We start from the raw sequence: 21027 nt of genomic DNA on the forward strand, positions 1-21027 counted from the left end.
CAGGCTCCTCCCCTCCCCGACTATGCACCCGCATCACCAGCCCGGCTATGCCCACCACCCCCACCAGTTCAAGCCTCCCTTCCCCCCTCCTCACCCCTACATGGCCTCCCCGGCCGCCTACACAGGCTTCCCTCTGAGCCCCACCAAGCTCTGCCNCGGGGAGGGGGGCGTTGGGAGGGTACGACAGCAGGGTGTGTGTGGGCAGGCCTTGGGTATGTGTGTGCGGGGCGGCCGAATTGTGCGTGGGGCTGCTGTGCGGCAGGTGTGTGAAGGTGTGTGTGTGGACAGTGGGGGGGATGTAGGCGTGTGGTCGCAGCGGCCCGTAGTTGCCGTTCCACTCTTTGTTGCTGTGGTTTGAACCGTACTGCTGCACCTGAGGAAGAGAACAGAAAAGCTCAAGACCTGCAGGCCGCATCGCTCTGTGCACAAAATGCGCTTTTTAAAATTATTAAAAAGTATTAAACATTTATATGGTTTTCTACTTTCAATGAGTTTATTTTTTTAACCAACATCAGATCTAATCAGAAATATCAAATTTCATTCATTTTCAGAATTTTAACCCTTTAAATACCAGGTTTTTGTCACAATGCTACTAAGTTATTAAATGAAAAAAAACCCAAAAAACTTCAATATACTACATGCAAAGTAGATCTTTTCTTAGAATTATCACATCCTGGGATATGTCAATGATTTGCAACACTGATTGTGACCATGCACCTAGTGGAAATAGCATGAATTTTCTCCAGATGCCAAATATGGTAAAAATTACAGATGGAAAATAGTAAAAATGACAAATTCCAAGGCAGAATCCCAAAATGACACCAAGAAATAATACAATGCATGTTTTTATGCTTTGATGGCTGTGGGATCAAAAACTGCAGATTGAATGCATTTCTTTGGCGTTTTTTTGCATTTAACAGTATGAATGTAACAATCTTGTTTTCATAGTGTATTTCAGACTTATTCTAAGAGCAGAGCTAGAAATTCCAAGATTAAACAAAATTGCCAAAATGTATACCATATGCATGGGCACAATGACCAAAAAATGCAGAAGGAAAAGCACTTAAAATTTTCACCACAGCAGAAAAGACAAACCTCATACATCAAAAACATATGACTCAAGACATTTTAATCAAGCCCGTAATGAGAGGAGACCAGAATACCATTTATTGTATTAGAACAGCTATAAAACTACCCAAATGTGCTGCCGCTCTGACAAAAAAGTCCTAGAGCTCTGCTGCAAAGCACACAAAATCCTATTAATATTCACCAATGGATTTTAAAGTGTCTTGCTTCTGCATAATCCCCATATATTTCAAGAGGAAGGAAAAGAACTGAACTGACCTGTCCAAAGCCCAGAGGGTGCTGCTGCGGCTGCTGCCCGGTCAGTTTTTGCTGGCGGGACAGGAGGGGGGCGGATGGGAGGAGGGGGACGGAGGAGGGAGTGCTCTGTTGTCCTGCGAAACTGCAGCGCCCTTTGGACCGGGACCAAGACTCTAAGACTGGAATAGAGAAAAGACACCAATGAGTCAGGCAAGGACATAGATTTACTGCAAAAATAGATAGCAGGATTAGTCCACATGAACCTGCAAGACTTCAAACAACAAACAAGCATGCATAGCAGAGAGGGAATAGATTCAGGTTCATCTGTTGAATGCAGAGAATATGAAAGGTGTTCCTTAAGACATACACTGCCGGTGAGAACTTAAGTCGGACATCTCTCCAACATTCTGCAAGTCAGACCAAAACAATCTAGCACCACACGTAAAAGTATGTTTTCGTAACGCTGGACCTCATTCATGAATCTAATGTGAAAACCAGCGCAGATCCGAGCAGACAAATCATCCAATGATAGGGTTCATGTGTGATTCATGAAACATACTTATCTCGCCAGTCACCACGTACAAATGAGCAGGTGTTGATAAATGTGGCCACTGAAAACAATCGTCATTTACATATCCCGCCCCAATGTACTCTGGGTTTAGAGGCCTTGCCCCCAAGAGTTTACGACATGAAGGGACGTAATACGGCCAAGAATAGAAACTTCTCTGAGCTAGAAATGGAAATGCTGACATCTGTGTTGCAGTGGGACAATATTGAAGTTATACATCCATGATATGTACAGCCTATATGTATTAATTATATGTGCCTATATATTATGCAATATTAATATGCAATTATAGCATCCATATAAAGTTTATGATTGACCCACACTGAGGAGCGCGCGGCTGCATGTTTCAGGTCTACTTCCATTTTCGTCAAAACAGACACAAACACACCACCTGTGTCTGAGCTGTACACTGGTATAAAAAAAAAAATGTATTTGCACTGTTAAAATAATGATTTAATAAATACTAATGTAAACATGCTATCCATGTGAAAGTTATACATTTAGTGATTATATGTAATAATATATAATATACTGTGTATAATAAATAATATGTGGCTGCGGATGCTTAGATGTGAGTCAAAATATGGTCTCACAATAATTCTCCAACTCAGCCAGATTTACTGCTGCACCGCCAGTACACCCTGACTCAAACTTGCGTACATGAGCTGCAACCTGACGTGACATTTGATTGTAGAGTTGAGTTTTGCATGGAAATGGCCGAACGCCCAGTTTTCTGTCATAAGTTCCTGTCATAGAGTAAGATGATGATATTGTATTAGGTAGAGTTAAAACTGTAGTTGCTTTAAGTAAAGCCAGTGTGTAGGACAGTACAAAATTAACTGTAAATAGAACAAGCACAGAATACTTAAATGTGAGTAGTTTTAACAGGATCATAAAAGGCAACATGTAATATACGACCAAAAACTACCTAATTTTACTGTTTAGTTTTTCAGCCTCTGATTACAGGAGGAGAATATCTAAGCACTGGTTAGATGGAGGGAAGTTTACCATAGTTCATCTACATATTCTACCTGCACTGTTTTGATACAAAGCTGGTTGAAAATCAGCGACGTATACCTTCAAAATCTGGACCAGAAACACCTAAACTTCACTAAAGGAGACTAAAACATCTTGTTTATATATTAATCATTATTTGAACTTTATAATCTGAGAGTTTATTTTGATATTAATGCAACAACAGATAAAACCCAACAAATGCAGTGGTGTTCCGGTATTTACATGTTTCACCCGCTCTAAAGAATTGCTCTCGATCAATAAAATGCCAAAAACAAGTATAACTCAATACTGCAGGAGCGTGCCACTCCTTCTGGATTACAGTCGGTGTGGAGGAGGTTTTATGTTGTAGCAGAGCGGTGACCGACAGTGAAAGTGAAAACATTACCTGCTTCAGATGAAATGTCTGAGTTAATGGTGTAGAAAAACAACAATTGAACATTTTATGGCCACGGTGTGGCCGTAATTTCTGCTGCTATTAAGCAATCATCAAACGTGTCTTTCACTTTTTCACAGCTGAAGATTTTCCCATGAAACACAGCATCATAAAACCAGACAATAAAATCCATAAAGTTAGCGAAAGAGAAAGAAGCAGAGATTGTTGGCACTCAGAAAAAAGGGCTTGGACTCTGATCTGTTATCAATATTAAATTTACTCCACCATTTATAAAAATAAACATCTGGGGAGAGCAAACATGTGAAACTGATATCAGATCAGTGCCCAAGGGCCACTTTTGCTGCATAGCAAGAACCAGCAGAGAAAACAAAGGCTCTGACTCAACACCGAAGTAAATGCATCCACCTTTCCCTCCACTCCAAGGAACCAGCAGACACGTGGTCAGAAAATATGTTTGTTGTAGTTTGCCTGAAGTAACGTCTCCCTCTTCTACTGTATAAAACTTCTGGAGCACTGATGCAGGCTTAACTTGGTGTTGTTATGTACGGAGGGATTTGTTTTGGATACTGCAGTTAAGATATAGATATTTATTTCGAACATGTAAAACAAACAAACAAAAGAGAAAAAGATGAAATTAAAGAAATTAAACAAAATGGCAAGAACAAAAATGGATGATAACCTATGCAAAAAATTCAATTATTAAGAAAATAAGAAGAAATTGCATCTTGCATGTTTGACAAGGACCAGGAGGAGGTAAAAACGTATTATTTCATACCTCTTTTCACCTAATTAGTTAATTTGTGAACATTATCTCTAACATATATACATACACTTACATATTTATTTTTCATCTGAAGGGTTGCTGAAATTTATCCGAAGGATGCTGAAAATCCAGCATCAACCAGGGTATTATTATACTCTTCCTGCACAGCATCTAAATAAATAAATATTGTTTTGACTTGGGATATCTGGTCCACTTAAGCTTACACTAGATGTTGACAAATTTCAAATTGTACATAAATGTATATTTAATAGACTTTTATATAACCCAATCTAACTGTCTGAGAACCAACACAGCAGCTCTGCATTTGTCCAGAGAAGTTTATCTTTATTCCTTGGAAACTCTCCTTGAAGAAAACGAATACTTTGATGGAGGGAAAGCCATAAAACTCTCTGGCAATGTTAGCATTGCCTGCTTTGGATGCATCTTTAAGGTATTGGTACAATGAAGCCAGTTCTCTGTTAGTGTCTCTACATCACCTGTTTAAGCCTCTATGACCCACTAGGGGGCGGTAAGCCCCTACTGCTTCCATATGACCTGCAAAGCAGAAACCGCCAAAGCACAGGTGACAGACCACAGGACAGGTGGGCAGGATGAGGACACATTTATGAAAGAAAACTTTTCTGGGTGTTAGTGACAAGCAGAACTTTTATGAGAGCAATCAAATTATGGGAAGCACGTAATAAACAGGGTTTATACACATCTTTACCAATGAATTTACATGACTTTTCCATGAGTCAGAGGTCAATTTTAAAGACCAGACATTCTCTAAAACGACCACTTTTTTTTTAACTATATAATAGCTTTTTAAAAAAAATATATATATATATATATTTTAAATGAATTCAGGATTAGAGAGTGAATGTTTAAATATAACTAAGGGACTGTTTGATATTTATGAGAGGGGAGGAGGTGCTACAACAAAAAGAAAAGGCATTGTCACATATTTTTTTAAGCACTGTGGAAGGACTTATGTTTTTTATGTTTGGGCGTACAACATAAAATAGCTGTGTTTTGTATTTGTTTGGACATTTTTTTCTTAAAAGTTTCTTGGCAATTTTTAAAGAAACATTTTCCTTTTTAAATTTTTTTTTGGCTTTTCTTGAAACATTTGTTGGGATTTTTAAAGAAAACATGCCTTCCAAACTCTCGGGTCTGAGGGGTTTTGAAAGGCATGTTTTCATTAAAAATCACCAAAAATAACACCATCTATCACAGCCAGAAACTGTAAACACAGAAATTTCCGTTGGATTTTTACATTTCCGATGGTCCTTCACAGGTGTGTGAAATAATATTCCATGATTTTGGCCTGGAAATTGCTATTTGCAAATTTCATGACTTTTCCAGGTTTTCATGACCGTACAAACCCTGAATAATAAAAACCATTTAAACCTTATGAAACACATCATATGTGAAATATTTCTTCCCAGGAGGAAGGGTCAACGCTTTCACTGACCTGTTCTCTGACCGCGCTCCTCTGTCCCTTGACTGTTGTTGTTCTGCACTCTCATTGGTGGAACCACCATTGTCCTGACGCCGCGGGGACTCCTGCCCTGCACTGCAGGGGAAGGAAGTGGTGCTACCATGGCAGCCAAAGGTGGGCGGTTGTTGTGGTTATTGTTGTCGAGGTAACGGTAGGGACTGTTGCCACGCGGAGAGGTTGACGTGTCGGACGTGGGGGAGCCTTCCACTGTGTCGCAGCCACTCTCGTGGCCGTCGTCCTCAGACATGCTGAACACAGAGCAGAAAAAAAGTCAAGGTGAGTGTGTTTCTGTTTGTAGAGCATCACTTCTCTCGTTATCAGGACATGAAGACACACGAACGACTACCTGTTGGGCCTCTTGCATGGTGAGACAGAGGGGCTGGACTGAGGGGAGTTGGAGGCAAAAGAGCTGGTGCTGAGGCTGCTGTCGGGGCTGCTGAGGGAACACACTCTCTCCATGGACACACTGGTGTCTCTGCACGCCTCACACACACACTCCTCTTTACACCTACACAGATAGAAGTTAAGGTTAGCATTTCAGGGGCTCAAGATGGTAGAATTAACTCAGTCATGTCAGTCAAGTCATGGATCACTAAAGTTTTTGATTCATTATCTGTATTATCCTTCTAAAAGCAGACATTGCCTGTTACAGAGGCTTATTTAGTTCTGAAAATTAACAGGTAGGGAAGTGTATTGTTAAGATTTTAATGGTACTCTTATCAGTCCTGCTGATGGATGCAGTATTTTATCAGTACTATTATCTTTTCTTTTTTGGGGGGGTTTAAAAGAAAAAAAATTAAGAACAAAATTACTGTTTCTTTATTTTCTATGTATGTAAGAACACTATCTATATATTAAAATTCTGTCACTATAATAGACTATAATATACCTGAGGGGGGTGAGGTAAGGGGAGATGAACTACAAGCCAGGAAGTCGTAACAGCACATTTCGTCCTACGTAAAGATACATTGTTGCATGTTAGGCAACAAACAGTGTCGGCATCAACTCCAGAAGTATATCCAGACTTTGGAGTGTGTCACTGAGAGGAGGGCTCCTGTGTGTGTATGTGTGTGTGAGACCGTGTGGCAGAGCTGACCCCGCCCTGCCACTCGCACATGCAGCAGGCTGCCACACAACGACACAACTTCTGGATTTAAGAGCAAAAGTGCATCATGAACGAACATCTTAATCTTATCAGAAATTAGAAACTGAGCTGGTGAGATAAAAACTGTAAAAGATAACGTTTATGTGACCCCCGGGGTCGTTTAATACTGGGTTTCGGTATGCATCCCTACTAATAGGTGTTCTGACTTTTTACTACCTCTGTGTTACATCAGGTAAAGGTTGAGGGTGATTTTGATAATTCAGTTTCCATAGTCTGTAATATTACTCACCCGTTCAGACGGCACCTCCGAGAGTCTTCGTCCTCTTCGTCAGTCAGTTCACTGCGGATGCTGATCACGCTGGCAGCTGGGCTCGGTGTGTCACCCATCAGAACCGCCACATCTCGCTGTTGTTGACTGGACAGGTCCAGCTGGCCGTTACCGTTTGGCACCACCTCTTTGAAGCAGCTCACTTCCTCCTCCGCATCATTTTCCTCTTCATCTGTGTTCTGAATACACGGTTGCCTGGTTTCCACCAGAGGCGCCTCCCTCTGAGGCTGCTGTCTTCGTGCCACTGCCTGTCCAACAACATTCGCCATCTTGGGCGTCCGGCACGTTGATACATGGATGTTGCTGGGGTGGGATAGGTTCCTTTTAACAGAACAGTGGATATATGAGATATCGATAAAGCTGCAAAGCCGTTTGAATTCAATAAGGAGCAAAATCTCACCTGTTGTGACTGTGTCTGTTCCTTTTATTGGCTGGCTGGGGCCACACAACATGAGCTATGCCAATGTTGATTGGCTGATGAGCAGAGAGTGCTGGCATCTGACTAGTCAGGAGATGTTGTTGCATCACTGACGTGTAGTGGCTGCTGTGGGGACGCAATTTCCTGTTACGGTATTGAGAGATTTTTGGATTACACGCTACTCTTTGATGAAAGCAAAACACGATCAACAGATCATAACTAAGATTCTAACAGTGTTAAAATCTAGATAAAGCATATACATGGACAAAAAAAATATGTTTCTTTAGCAGCCGTCAAGCTAAACTATTTTTTGTTAACATTTCATTACCCTTAGGATCCGCTTTAATGATACACACTCGTATTGCTCTGCGCACAAAATGCACTTTTCAAAAATATTATAAATTCATATGATTTTCTACTATCATTGAGTTTTAACCAACATCAGCATTAATCATAAATATCAAATATTCATTAATTTTCCAATTTTTAACATTTTAAATGCCAGGTTTTTTGTGATGATGCCATTAGGCTTTTAGATGAAAAAAAAGGAATTATTCAAATCAATATAATTAAATAAATCGTATTTTCTCCATATGCCAAATATGGTACAAATTACATCATCAGGTGAAAAATAGTAAAAATAATTGCTGTGGGATCAAAGTTTGCAGTTTGAATGGGTTTTAATTGTGCATTTTTTGCACAAAACAGCGTGAATATAACAATTTAGACTTATCGTAGAAGCTGGAAATTCCATGATTAAAGAAAAATACCCAATCTATACATATGCATGAACACAGCCAAAATTATCAAAAATTAAGAATGAAAAGCACGTAAAATGCACCAAACAGTCCCTAAGGGTTAAAGAAATCTAGTTACAACTGAAAGACGACAGTAACTTGGTTACTTTAGTGCACGCAGACACACTGAATGCAACGCAAACATTTTCGACTAGTAAAAGTCTCAAAGCGGGACTTTGGTTGACTCAGAGCTGGGTGACTCACCCCCAGTCGCTGATTCTCTGTGGGCCGGCTGTGGTGTCGTTGGTAAGGGAAGACGGGGGTGGTGGAGGAGGGTGAGAGGGAGGAGGACCCACTGGAGTCATCTGCTGCCACGCTGCTGGGACGAGGAGCTGCTGCCCCCGGCTGGACCAGGCCTGCGCAGGGACAGAGTGGGAATCATCAGAGATAATATGCAAATCTGTATTAATTCCTCTATATAGTGTTGCAGTATTAAGTTCTAAAATAATGAAATAAGTCAGCATTTTTGTACTTTCAGTTCCCTCATCTTCAAGGTTAATGGGTTTCTTTTCAATAGGTTTTTGTTTAAAAGACTGAAATAAGGTCTGTTGTTAACAGAGGCTTTCACATTTTGTCCATCAACATAAAATAAGTCAGTTACTCTTGAAGTTTGAAGCTTTAATGTGTCTTTAAAATGGTGGTTGCATTATGTTAGCTTTTTACTTCTGGCAATTTCATTTACTCTCAAAAACTCCTAAAAGTGGCGTTTATTTGTAAAGATTATCTCGCGGAACAAAACGTGCGAGGATCATAAACCTTTGTTTGCCAAAGAGCTTATTTTCTGCAATAATCCAAAATCCAATGAAAAAATCCCCAAGGATATTTGTGGAGGGAATCAGGGCAAAAAAAAAAAAAAACCCCAGCAGCACTCTTTACTTAGACAACATGTTGGTGTCTGTGTCTTACCTGAGCAATTACACCAGGTCTCACTGGTAAGGGCTGTATAGGAGGGGCCTGAGTTACCATGGGAACAGAATACCCTGCTGGTTGGTTAAGGTTACCTTTTAAAAAAAAAGAGTAAAACAAACCATCTGTCATTCATACAGATCAAAGAAGATGAGGCTCAACAGCATCTCTGTGCAATGGCAGCACTCATTTACATTTCACTTTCTATTTGAAAAAACAATAAGTCTTCACATAACAGTGTCAAAGATTTCAGATATGCAATCTGTGAAATAAAATTACAAATTAGAAAAAAAATGTCCTGTAATCATTGTAAGTTTACACACCTTGCATGGTAGGAGGGCAAAGAAGAAGGGCCGGCGGAAATGAGTCAGCGCACCCAAACTGACCATTCCCAGTTGTCAGAGCTATCCCAGGATGCAACACTGAGGGAGCTGACTGGTTTATAGTCTGCAGAAAATGGTAAAAGGAGGTGGTGTCAGAGAGAGATGAAGAGATGAAGTGGAGGCAGAGAAGAGAATAGAGCACAGAATGACAAAGAAGACAGACGAAGAGTACAGACAGGTCAACAAGATAAGTGATCATTCTTGTGGAACTGACAGCATCTCATGTGACAGAAACAAAAATAAAATTATTCAGAGTTTAAAATTAATTGCTACTTCAACGTCAGTTCAACAGTACAGAAGCAGAGATTGGACTTATTTATAGTCCTTAATAATATATAAATATTACTGGTGCAATTACAAATACAATACATGTGGTATAAATGACATGGTCCAGTAAGACAGAAAATGTACTAGATGCACGCACGCATGCATGCACGCATGCACGCACGCATGCACGCACGCACGCACGCACGCACGCACGCACGCACGCACGCACGCGCACACAGCTAAGGTATCTCACCTGAGTGTGGACCGGTATGTTGCCGTAGCCCAGAGGGAGGCCAGAGGAGGCAGTGGGGGCGACAGGTGGTCTTGAGAAATGAATGGTGTTCTGATTCAGAGCATCAAAAACTGCATTGGTGGGCCGACTGTGGCACATGTCCATGATGCGGAAAGACGACTGCACACTGGAGAGAATCAGAGGATAAGTTGCAGGAGGAAAATTTTATGACTCGAGTTCAAGCTGCACATGTACGCCATCTCTTATTACACTGCAAGTTACAACAGCAACAAAAACAAAAGTAAAACAAACAAAAGCTTGCAAGCAAACATATCTTGTGTTGATGTCAGTGGAAGCGGCCTTACTGGTTACTGTGTGGGTAGTCCAGCAGATGAGTCATAGTGAGGAAGGGGTGATTGAGGACGCTGGAGGGAACGGTTCTGTCCTCGGCATCGATCAGCAGCATGCTCTTCAGCAGAGACACGAACTCCCGCCTGTCAGCCTTCTCCGCCTGCATGTCGCTGTTATCAGGACTCAGCACCAAGTTCACCTGATAGATGGAGGCAGATAGAGAGAAAACAATGCATATGAGAACCACACAGGGCGACAGTTCATGTCACAATTAATTACAAACCCAGGAGTACTTGAACTCATGAGCTGATATGATTGTTCCAAAGTGGTGCAGCTTCGTTCAATGCGCTTTGAGATGTGATCATGTAGTTTCATTAAATGCTATTTGTGTGTCCTGAAATTGTAATCTCTTGTCCCTCTTATGTTGGATTTGTTCAGCATGATTTGAATCTGATCAAAGTCTTTTAGTCGACTTACGTGTGCTATGTCATCCAGACAGCTGAAGATGTACTTCCTGGCCTCTTTGGATTTAAGTCCCGTCTCTTTCTCATGCTCTTCCGTTGTCTGGAGGGGGAACAGAAATGGTAAGATTTAAAAAAAGAAAAAAGAAAATTCCAGGAAGCAGGTGCAGTATTGCAATATTTTTGTATAAACATGTTTTTGCGTCTGTGTGTTGAAAGATGCCACAGGATATGTCATGTTTGTCATGTTTGTATGTATAAAGAATGAAAGTATTACATAAAATAAACACAGGTAATGAATGTAAACTATGAGTTTCCATGTCAATCTGTGTGGTCAAAGTGTTAGGCAGTTGAGTTTTTGCTGAGAAGTTCAGGAACAGATAAACATTTGGCTCACATTCATTTAAAATTTATTTAGAGTCAGCTCAGCAGGTAGTCTAAACACAGTTTCACATTTCCTAGAGCTTCCCTCAGGGCGTGCTGGCTTTGTCTTGTTTCTAAAAGCTTATGCATCTGTTTCCTTTCGGTAATGTGCTGCCACTTCGTTTTGACCTCTCTGCACAGAAGTTCACTTAGATTTCGGATTAATTTCTCCTGCTTTTTTTAAATTTCAAACATCACCTTCAGAGTTAATATGTGTATGTGTCTCCACTGCCAAAACAATCAGTAGGCGGATGTCCATTAACCCTCAAACTGAGCTAATAGAAATTGCACATTTAAAATATACCGAGTGGAAACATGTCAATTTCCAAAAAAATCTCCTATTTATAGAAAAAAGTTTTATGCTTGCATGAGATGGTATTTCAGGCAATACCAATAAGCCATATTTTGCAATGGAAACACTTTTTTTTTAGCTTTTATAGGTCACATGATGCGATGGCTCTGCACTTGTTGTTAGGATCTGGCTCCCTCAGACATGATGCAGCAGGTGCTACAACAGCTGTTAATGCATCACATAACTCTTCAAAAGTTGAGTGGATCATCTGGAATCTGCAATTCTGTGAAATCGTGGACTATCACCTCCCAGAAATCCCTCATACGTGGCTGCTCCCATGTATAAGGGGCTTGCCTTTCCATTATCGCTCGCATAACGCCTACATCACCTTCGATTGGAAATAATGACGGCTGGCGCGGTGGCTGCAACAAAAATAAACTGCTTCTTTAGATGTTATCACGAGAAGAGAAGCCGCATAACATCACGCAGTGGAAACACAGTCATCTCACAATTGTGTTTTATCAACAGTTCAAAAATATCACATTAGTTTTGCACAAATCTATGATGGAAACCCGCCTAGTGACTGTTGATGATGTGTTATGTTATGTGTGTATATTTGTGTGCAGGTACCTTTAGTCTCCAGGAGGCGTAGGGAGAGTCGGACTCTTTGGAGAAGAAACGAGAGGTCTTGGTCCCCTTGTTGAGCAGCTGCTCGGTGGGCAGGCCCTGAGTCTGAGAGATGTACCGGATCTGAGGAGAGAGAAAGAACAGAAACAGAAAGTAAGGGGCAGAGAAAAGGAGAGGGAAATTAACAGGAAAATGGCTGAAAATGAGATAATCCATTTGAATGAATGTTATTATTTTACTGTGTTACTGAAAATACTGCTGATGTACTCCTACCATATACAAGTTTTAACTTTATGTTAGCATATTATTAGTGTAAAGGTAAATTTTTACTTTTGATCGACTCATATCATTAAGGGATAAAGGAATTAAATGTGTTTATTGTATTGTATGATGAGGCCTGACGTGAACATGATGAACCGCCACTCTGCCAGATATTAAAAGCACAAACTGGAAGTTCAAACTCATATAAGACTATTTTTAAAACAACATGAGGCGAACACAACATCGCCGTCATGTATACTTACTTCTACCCTGAAACTTGGATTTTGTCCAACAGCTGGTCTATAAGTTGCTTGTTATCTAATACAGCATTTTAACATCCCTGCACTTCAACCTTTACTGCCTGCCAAACTGACATAGATGGAGCACTTTACGAGCTCAGGGCTGTGGACACCACCCACACACACACACCCACACACACACACACACACACACACACACACACACACACACACACACAGAAAGGGGAGTCAAAGGTTACTGACATTTACTTAATCCTGAATGTAGCAAAAGACAGGACAATTGAGACAAAATTCATGCTTAACCTAAGCAAGTATGATCATCTTCAATCTTCAATTGATCATTGTGTGAGAAATTAAAATGCAGGGCTCAAAATAGTTATTCTGTTTTGTTATTGGCACCTACTTTTTTTTTTTAGCACTTGCACCACAGCTAGTCTGACTGCCAACTTTCCAATTTAGTTTAGAGTTAAGGGATTTTTTTAATGACATTTCAAATATGATGAAATTATGAACTTTATAATGTAAACTGATCTTAGCTTCCCTTTAATTTTATCAAAAAGTGTACAGTAAAATAAGGTCAGATTTGACATGGTGATATTCAGGGTCATCCTCAACATTTAACATGCAGGCAAACTTCTGACTGAAAACATTTATTATTTAATTAAGTCTTTAAAATGAGGACATTTTCAACGTGCTTCAGTGCCATTTGAGCTGACCTTCCCTGTACATAAATATGTAGTGAAACTATTTCACATTTTACACAGTTGAAAGAACATTTTGAGCAGAAATCCACTGCTCTTCTCCGCAAAACCTAAAAATGAAATTGGTTTTATTATATATGGACTTGTTTTTGCTAACTTCACAAATCCAACAAGACTTTTTAAAACATGATTTGAAATTAAGCATTGCTGAAAAGTCTTCAGGATTCTTTTCGGCATGAATACACGTGCATAAAATTTCAAGCAGCAGCGACCTGCTTATTATTTAATCTGTTCTTTTGTTTTGCCATTTTGTTTGTTTTTCAGTTCAAGAAAGATTTAAAATCCTCAATAAAGGATTTACTTTCCAGAACTGATTGAATCGCAAGTTGTAAAATATTCTCTTGGAAACTGACATATGGTTAATTTCACAGGAGTTTCCCAGATACGTGCCGACTTTTCCTTTTCTTTCGCCTGTCCTGTCTTGATTACCCCTCGAAAAATTCCATGATACTCCAGAAATTCCATGACGAATGGAAATCCTACAGTGACATGCTTTACAGTGTGTGTGTGTGTGTGTGTATGTGTGTGTATGTGTGTGTGTGTGTGTGTGTGTGTGTGTGTGTGTGTGTGTGTGTGCATGTCTACCATCAGGCTTATGTTTATAAATACATTTTGCTGTGTAGAGTGGAACTGCAGTGAGCCTTGGCATAGCACAGCATACTTTTGGGGGCTCAATGTGCACGCGTGAGTGTGTGTCCTGGCATGGCCCGGTGGTACAACAGAGCTGTCAGTGCTCAGCGAGGCTCTATCTGCCACTATCTCTGACTGATGATTGTCCAAACTGCTAACTGCTGCTGGAGCCACAAGTGACGCCTTTACCAAAAACAAATGCATGCATGCGCATTAAACAGGATCTCACCAAACAAGACGTTAATTCTTTTAAAAAAATGTTTATGAACGAGAATGTTTGGTCCTGGTGTGTACTGTGGAAGAAGAGCCAATTGCAAACATTTGGTTTGGCAAAGAAGCCAAAATAAATTAGAGCTTTGGAGAACTTTGTAGAAGTCCCTAAAAGGTCAAATATCGTTTTCTCCCGACAAAATAAATGCCAAGACACGACAGTACCAGGGTGTCCAAGTTTCTCTTTTTCAAAAATCTCGAGACTGATACACTGAAAACACGATGGGCTTAATTCTGGTCTACTCAGAGTTGTCTACAGTCAAACACAGGGTAATCCTGTGCTGCTCTGTGAATGTGTTGTGGGCCTTTTCCCATGCTCCCTCTTCCTCGCTGAGGGACTGCATCTAAAGTCCCCGTTGTGTCGTGTAGACCACACAACCCCTGTGGGAAGATCATCACGCATTGCCAAGAACAATTTCCTGATTCGCTCAGCTCAGATTAGTATTAGGTGGATTTCATGCAGGATTTGTTGGACTTCAGTCATACAGCGCGAGAGAGAGAGATCAGGGAACAACAAATACAAGTTTAACTATATAATGAACATACTGTTGAGCTTTTTCGACTGGGAAATCAGAATTATACATGAATGTGTATTTTGTTATCTCTACAAAAAATCACATTTCTATCTGTTTAGTTTGGCCTCTTTAGTGTTTCTATCTCGATGAAAGAGGGATACATCTTTATCTCGCTTTGACCTCTCCGTCGGAGTGTGTGTGATACAGCTGCTCACAGTTCTTACGTGTGTGTGTGAAGAATGTTACCTGGTCGTACTCCAGCGCTCCGGGGTAGAGGGGCCAGCCCAGAAAGAGCTCGGCTATCACACAGCCCAGTGACCACATGTCTATGGCCTCACAAAATGGCAGGCCCAAAATAATCTCTGGAGCCCTACAGAGAGAAAAGAGAGGCAGAAAAGGTTATTTTTGGGAGTTTGTCACCATGAAAAATCAAAAACTAGTCACTGCGTCACGGCTAAAGGAAAAAACGTCAGTGGATTCACGAGAGATGCAGGGCTCGGGCCTCTGCAGCTTCTGTTGGAGGTGCTGAGCAGAAAATGTTTATAGTTATAGTTTATTTGATTTGGACATCACAGCAGCATTAGAAATGTACATTTATGCACAAGAACCAGATGCTCTGTGTTTTGTGTTTGTAGCAAAACACTCATTTGCAACACCTGTCCACAGAAAAAAAGAAAAAAGAAATAGACTATTAAAAAGAAAAGAAAATGCATCCACAAGCACATACTAGGGGTCGACAGATTATCGGCGTGGCTGATAATCGGGCTGATATTTGGCATTTTGCCAACTATCTGTTTTGGCACTTTATTTTTATCATAGGTGATAAAGTTAATTAATTTAAATGCGAAGAAACTGTCAGCATGGGAAGAACTTTTTATATTAAACTATTTATATTTATTCATTTTTTTAATCAAATTTTCACGTGACTTTATCAAAAAAAAAATAATTCCAAGAACTTGCTGTATATGATGTTCAAAGTCTCAGTTTTGATAAAACATATGCTAAAGGCATTTAAACAAAGTTTTGCACTGGAGTTTATTTTATTCCAAATTCAAAATACTGACGGAAGGATTTTCATTTTTATTGTAAATGCATATCGGTTATTGGCCTCATTAACTACTAATAATCTGTATTGATCTATATCATTTTGACAACTTAATGAAACAAATTTCTCTTATCTTGGGTTGGTTTTACATGTTAAATGACCCTTTTCCACCTTTTAAATTACATTTAATATTAAGAAAACAGTTGAGTTAAGCTTACAAATACCACAAAGCATGAACTGTCTGTATGCAAGAAATTACAGTCTCACGAACAACAGGTTATTCAGGGGTCACAAACTGAAAATTACACACATATGACGCGCATGCTGTGTTACTGCAACAAAGAACTAAATCTCCTCCAACACATGGACTTTGCCACTTATGCAATTCAAATGGGAGTAGTAATCTCACAGCAGAAGTGTAAGGCGGTGTATGAAAACAATGGGCTATTAGGCCTGGACACCACAGCTGAGCAACAGTGCTGCAAATAGTAACCACTGCTGTGACGACCACGGGAGAAAATGACTGTTGCCAAGCAACAACCGGACGCAAGACCATAATGAAACAGCATTACAGGGTGATAAATGGGGCCACTCAATCACTCAATGTGTGTGTGTGACTGTGAGCATGTGTGTTTTTATTTGTGCATGTATGTTTGTGTGTAAACACACAATTGCAGATGTCAAGTCCATCACATTAACGGCGCTGCTTTCTGGCCTCCTCGGCCCGGAGGAGGAAATTACACTTTGCTATTTCCTATTGCTCCTTCAAGAGGAAGAAGCCCAGTTATGCAATACCGAAAAGAGCCTTGGAGGAGACCGCCTCAAACATTTACAGAACAATCTTGCAAAGTGGGCACCAAGAAACTGATTGTGGCGTTTCTACTTTTAAGTGCTACAATAAACAGAAGTGAAATTGCCTGAGGACGAAGATGTCAGACCACAGAAAAATTGGACATAAAGAGGAGCTTTAAGCAAGATCAAGGGCATTTAAATACATTTTACATAACAGTTTATCGAAAGAAACTAATAATTATAATAGTAATAATAATACAAGATATGAAGCAGCAGGCATTTAAAAAGCAAATAAAATATATATAATAGCATAGGTGAAAGAAAATGCAGGCAGTCAGATAAGACTGACAAACCGAAGCCAAATAAGTCAATTGCTCCAGATTACAAAACATTTTACTTTGCTGACATGAGAAGAGGAAACAGCTATAGGGAGGTTCTGGTTTTTACTACACTTTGGTCTAACATGCATTGCCTCAGCTGTTGCATAATGTTTGAGGTACAGATGAAAACAAAGATAGGAAAAAGAAGTTTTACAATAAGTTTTGACCAGCTTTCCAGAGCTTTAACAGCTCATCACATAACAAACATAACACGCCCCGCATGCACACACCCACAGGTGTTTGGCAGCCAGACCAGGTTCCAGAACTAACTGTTCACACTAGAGAGCAGCAGCTACAACAAGAACAAACACTGCAGACCGTACGGCAACACACCCCTGCTGCGCACTGAGATACCACACAGAGAGATACACACGCTTCTGTCACGTACAAATTTAAGAGTGTTCGACATGATGAGATGGGACCTGTTACAGGACATGTGACATGTGAACTCAGCGGTCTTATACCTGTGGACAAAGCAGATCCACAATGTTCACATATGAAACACATCCCTCTAAGGCTTGGGACACGTGCGGGACAGCAGATTGAGTTACATGGGAGTGAACGCGCATGTGAAACAAGTGAGGCCAATACAGACTGAGAGTAAAGATCGTATGAAAGACGCCACTAGAATATCACACACAAGTGGCATGTGATTATTTTCTGTTACATTTTCAAAATGCTCACACAAAGTCAATTCTTGGTAAATGACGACAGCAAAAATTGACAGCCTCCATTGTCACACTTGCTTTTGATAAACTGGTCTATGGTTTTATTTTGGGTTTTTGATGCATGCACACACACTAAGCAGGAAATGTTTTTTGTTGAACTGCCATTGAAACACAAATAACTTGTACTGGTTGCCCCAATGATTGTTAAAAATACAAATTTACTGAACTGGAAAGAGAGAAAAGTATACACACAGTATATGTTTGTATACACACAAACATTCATTTATTTATTATTAGCATCATTACTGCTTTCTTTTTTTATTTCCTCTTCCATATTTCACAACAGATTTCCCATACATTAATCTGTAGGTATGATAATTTTAGTAATTAGTAATTTTAGTAATTGTAAAATGTTTGCAGGTTTCCTGCGTTTATTTATTTATTTTCATTCACATTGATAAGCTCTTCACATCAGTTTATTTCCTTTTTATGCCCTTGTATGCGTTTGGGATTTTTTTTGTACCTGTGAAAACACCATTGATTTAATTTTGCACCAATTAAAAAAAAAACAAAACAAAACAAAACAAAAAAACAAGAAATGCACTGACATTTTCGAATAAGAAAAAAAACTAAGCAAGGGTAAAACTATCATCACGTCAACTGATAAGAGAGCCTGCAGGTAAGGAACAGCGACTTCAGCATCATGTTTACACAAACACACCACTTACTGAGTGATCATTTATTATTCATGATGCACTACATATGAGTCTCAGTAGCAGGTATGTGGTCCACCGTCATACATGACTCCCCTACTGATCATCAGAACAAAGAAGGACAGGCAACACTAATCCACAAACACTGCTTTACGTATTTTTTTTTAAACTGTTTTACTTCCCCACACAAGTAAAAAGTCCCCAGTTGCGTCAAAACCACTTGTCTTCTAGCCTTTTGAAACTGTGGAGTGAAACTGACAGTGTGAGCCAGTCCGCAAAACTCAACTTAACACATGAGTGCTTTTAAGAGAGAAAGCCCGGGGCTATGTGTCAGGGCCCTTCAACCTTCCTGTTCCTCCCAAGAACAACTTACATCAAACATTTGCATGAAATAGTTGAACAAATGTGTATAAAATCTACTCTTACAAAGCGACAGTGCTCGTGTAAAACAACACGTGACAAAGAAATCACACCTGGATGAAGGAAGCCTAACACAACCTGCCCAAATCTGTCAGCATGCTAAGATGATAGCCATCTTTCCTTCCACCCGATCTGCTCCGCTGAATTATTCACATAGCCCAGTGCTCCATTTTCATTGTGGGAGGTGGTTTTACGTCACCAGCCTCCGCAGGACAGAAGCGTCACTTCACCAGGCCCTGCTGTGTCATGCTACCATGGCAACAACACATTAGAGCATGACAAGCATTGAAAAGCTTCAGCCAGAGACTTTTACCTATAGAGTTCAGCGCGTAAAATAACGTTTACGCTGGTGTCCATTTAAGTAAAACATTTTACCTCTATGATGAAGCAAGATCTTAGCTAAAAGGATGCACCTGTTTGCTATAGGTGAATGCAGTTACCATGACAGCACTGTAATCTAGATTAAGCAGATGTGTATCTACCAAAGGGGCTACTCTGTGGAATGGCTGTGAAAACAAAACTGTGTAGTTAACTCTGCAAATTAAAAATAAATGTATAATAAAATGGTAGTGAACAGAAGAACTGAAGTATGATTATTATTTTGTATAAAATGTTTCAGAATCTTGTTGTTGCTTCTCATTTTTATACTTCTGTTGTTGTTTTATTCGTTTTTTGTTGTTTTTTTTAAATAAAACTAAGTAGTAAATAAATACAGCATAAGTTTAATATTCTAAGTAAAAGGGTAGGTATAATAAACTTCAACCTACAAATTTTCCATATATTTATTTATTTATACATTTAATAATCCTTTTGGCTTAATGCCTTGATGTTATTATGTACATTCATAATTGAAAATGTTAACAAGGACCGAAATAAATTACAATTACCATTCTGTTTGACTTGTTTTGGACTAACCACATCCATTCAGGGCCAAAGACAAGATAAATACGAAACTGATGTTTCATCATAAAGGAAATTGGTACACTAATCATCTTTCATAAAGAGTTTTGGAAATAAACCATGTGAAACACACCACTTGCTAACACCTCAGACTGTATAATGTGATCATATCTCTGACAGTTATTTCAAAGCATTGGCTGTCTTCCTTTCAAACAAAGTGCATAAGCTATATCAAAATATTTATAAATTTAACAGAGCCTGAGCTAGCCCACAGTGAACATCTACTCCTAAAAGATAATTTATGATTTCTTCTAACTCAAAAAGACACTGACATTTTTTGTACACATTTGACATACTTCCATATTAATCTTAGCTCCATTTTTAGCCTGGACAACTGAACAGTTCAAGGTATGCTGCTGACTTTATTTCATTACTGGCAGTTTTTTAATATCGCCTGAGACTTCAGTCAGACGAGGAAAGACAGGGATACTGACGCAAAGTGACAGAGCTATCATTCTCAGTGTCAATATCGTCCACAAATTCTGATTTAATAGTTAATCGCCCTCAGAACTCCTTTGGTTTTATTATTACTTTTTCATCTCAAGCATGGTAAAAATGTAGTCTATGCTTAAGAGAAGGGTATGCACAAAAAAACAGGGCAAATCTCATCCTGTATTGATTTAATAAGGCAGAGCGCATATTATTTTTTGATACAGTATGATCTTGTATCATACAGGCCGGGTGGAAACCTTCTCCTCTCTGTAAGGCGGCGATGGAAACTGTACTAACGGTTACAGGTACCATCCCTGTTTGGTCAGGCTGCATCTTCAAAACTGTTGTTGAAGCCGCAGTTCAGCTTACTCTGGTTGTTAGTAACGTTACAGACGTGGAAAGCAAAACATGTGCCAGAGCTCCACAAGCTCATTTAAGGAAATGCTAATATAACATTAGTTTAACATTTGTTTAAAACTAAAGCAGTATTTGCTTAACTGAACTTTCTGAACTGAACCACTATTGGTAGTTACCTGCCATGACTAGCCACTGGGACTAACCACAGACCGTCTTTGGGACTAACTAACTTAGTTACTGCTTCTTCCGCTAGCTCATAGCTCATCATTTCAACAGTAGCACCTCCAGGAATAAGGTGGCTAGAATAACACAATTTATGACATCACAAAACCAGATAACTTATATAAATGCTTTACTTGAGGACACTTCAAATGCAAGCAACACAACTACTGGACATGCTACAACCT

The 21027-nt window shown here is 39.6% G+C and overlaps 1 protein-coding gene across 1 annotated transcript in view; it reads right to left on the reverse strand.

Annotated features, from left to right (window-relative positions):
- Window positions 1-21027, reverse strand: part of LOC121950195 (homeodomain-interacting protein kinase 3-like) — a 39686-nt gene that overhangs the window by 5512 nt on the left and 13147 nt on the right. The window contains exons 5-18 of the mRNA XM_042496120.1: window positions 15100-15223; window positions 12160-12279; window positions 10831-10917; window positions 10368-10552; window positions 10024-10189; window positions 9444-9567; window positions 9121-9215; window positions 8419-8570; window positions 7400-7561; window positions 6961-7320; window positions 5913-6074; window positions 5540-5814; window positions 1345-1502; window positions 29-373 (exon numbers count right to left, since the gene is read on the reverse strand). Of these exons, the coding sequence (XP_042352054.1) occupies window positions 29-373; window positions 1345-1502; window positions 5540-5814; window positions 5913-6074; window positions 6961-7320; window positions 7400-7561; window positions 8419-8570; window positions 9121-9215; window positions 9444-9567; window positions 10024-10189; window positions 10368-10552; window positions 10831-10917; window positions 12160-12279; window positions 15100-15223 (2515 nt within the window). The remainder of the gene's footprint in view (window positions 1-28; window positions 374-1344; window positions 1503-5539; window positions 5815-5912; window positions 6075-6960; window positions 7321-7399; window positions 7562-8418; window positions 8571-9120; window positions 9216-9443; window positions 9568-10023; window positions 10190-10367; window positions 10553-10830; window positions 10918-12159; window positions 12280-15099; window positions 15224-21027) is intronic.

The sequence above is a fragment of the Plectropomus leopardus genome, chromosome 11 (assembly GCF_008729295.1).
Source record: "Plectropomus leopardus isolate mb chromosome 11, YSFRI_Pleo_2.0, whole genome shotgun sequence".
In the NCBI taxonomy this organism is placed as follows: domain Eukaryota; kingdom Metazoa; phylum Chordata; class Actinopteri; order Perciformes; family Serranidae; genus Plectropomus; species Plectropomus leopardus.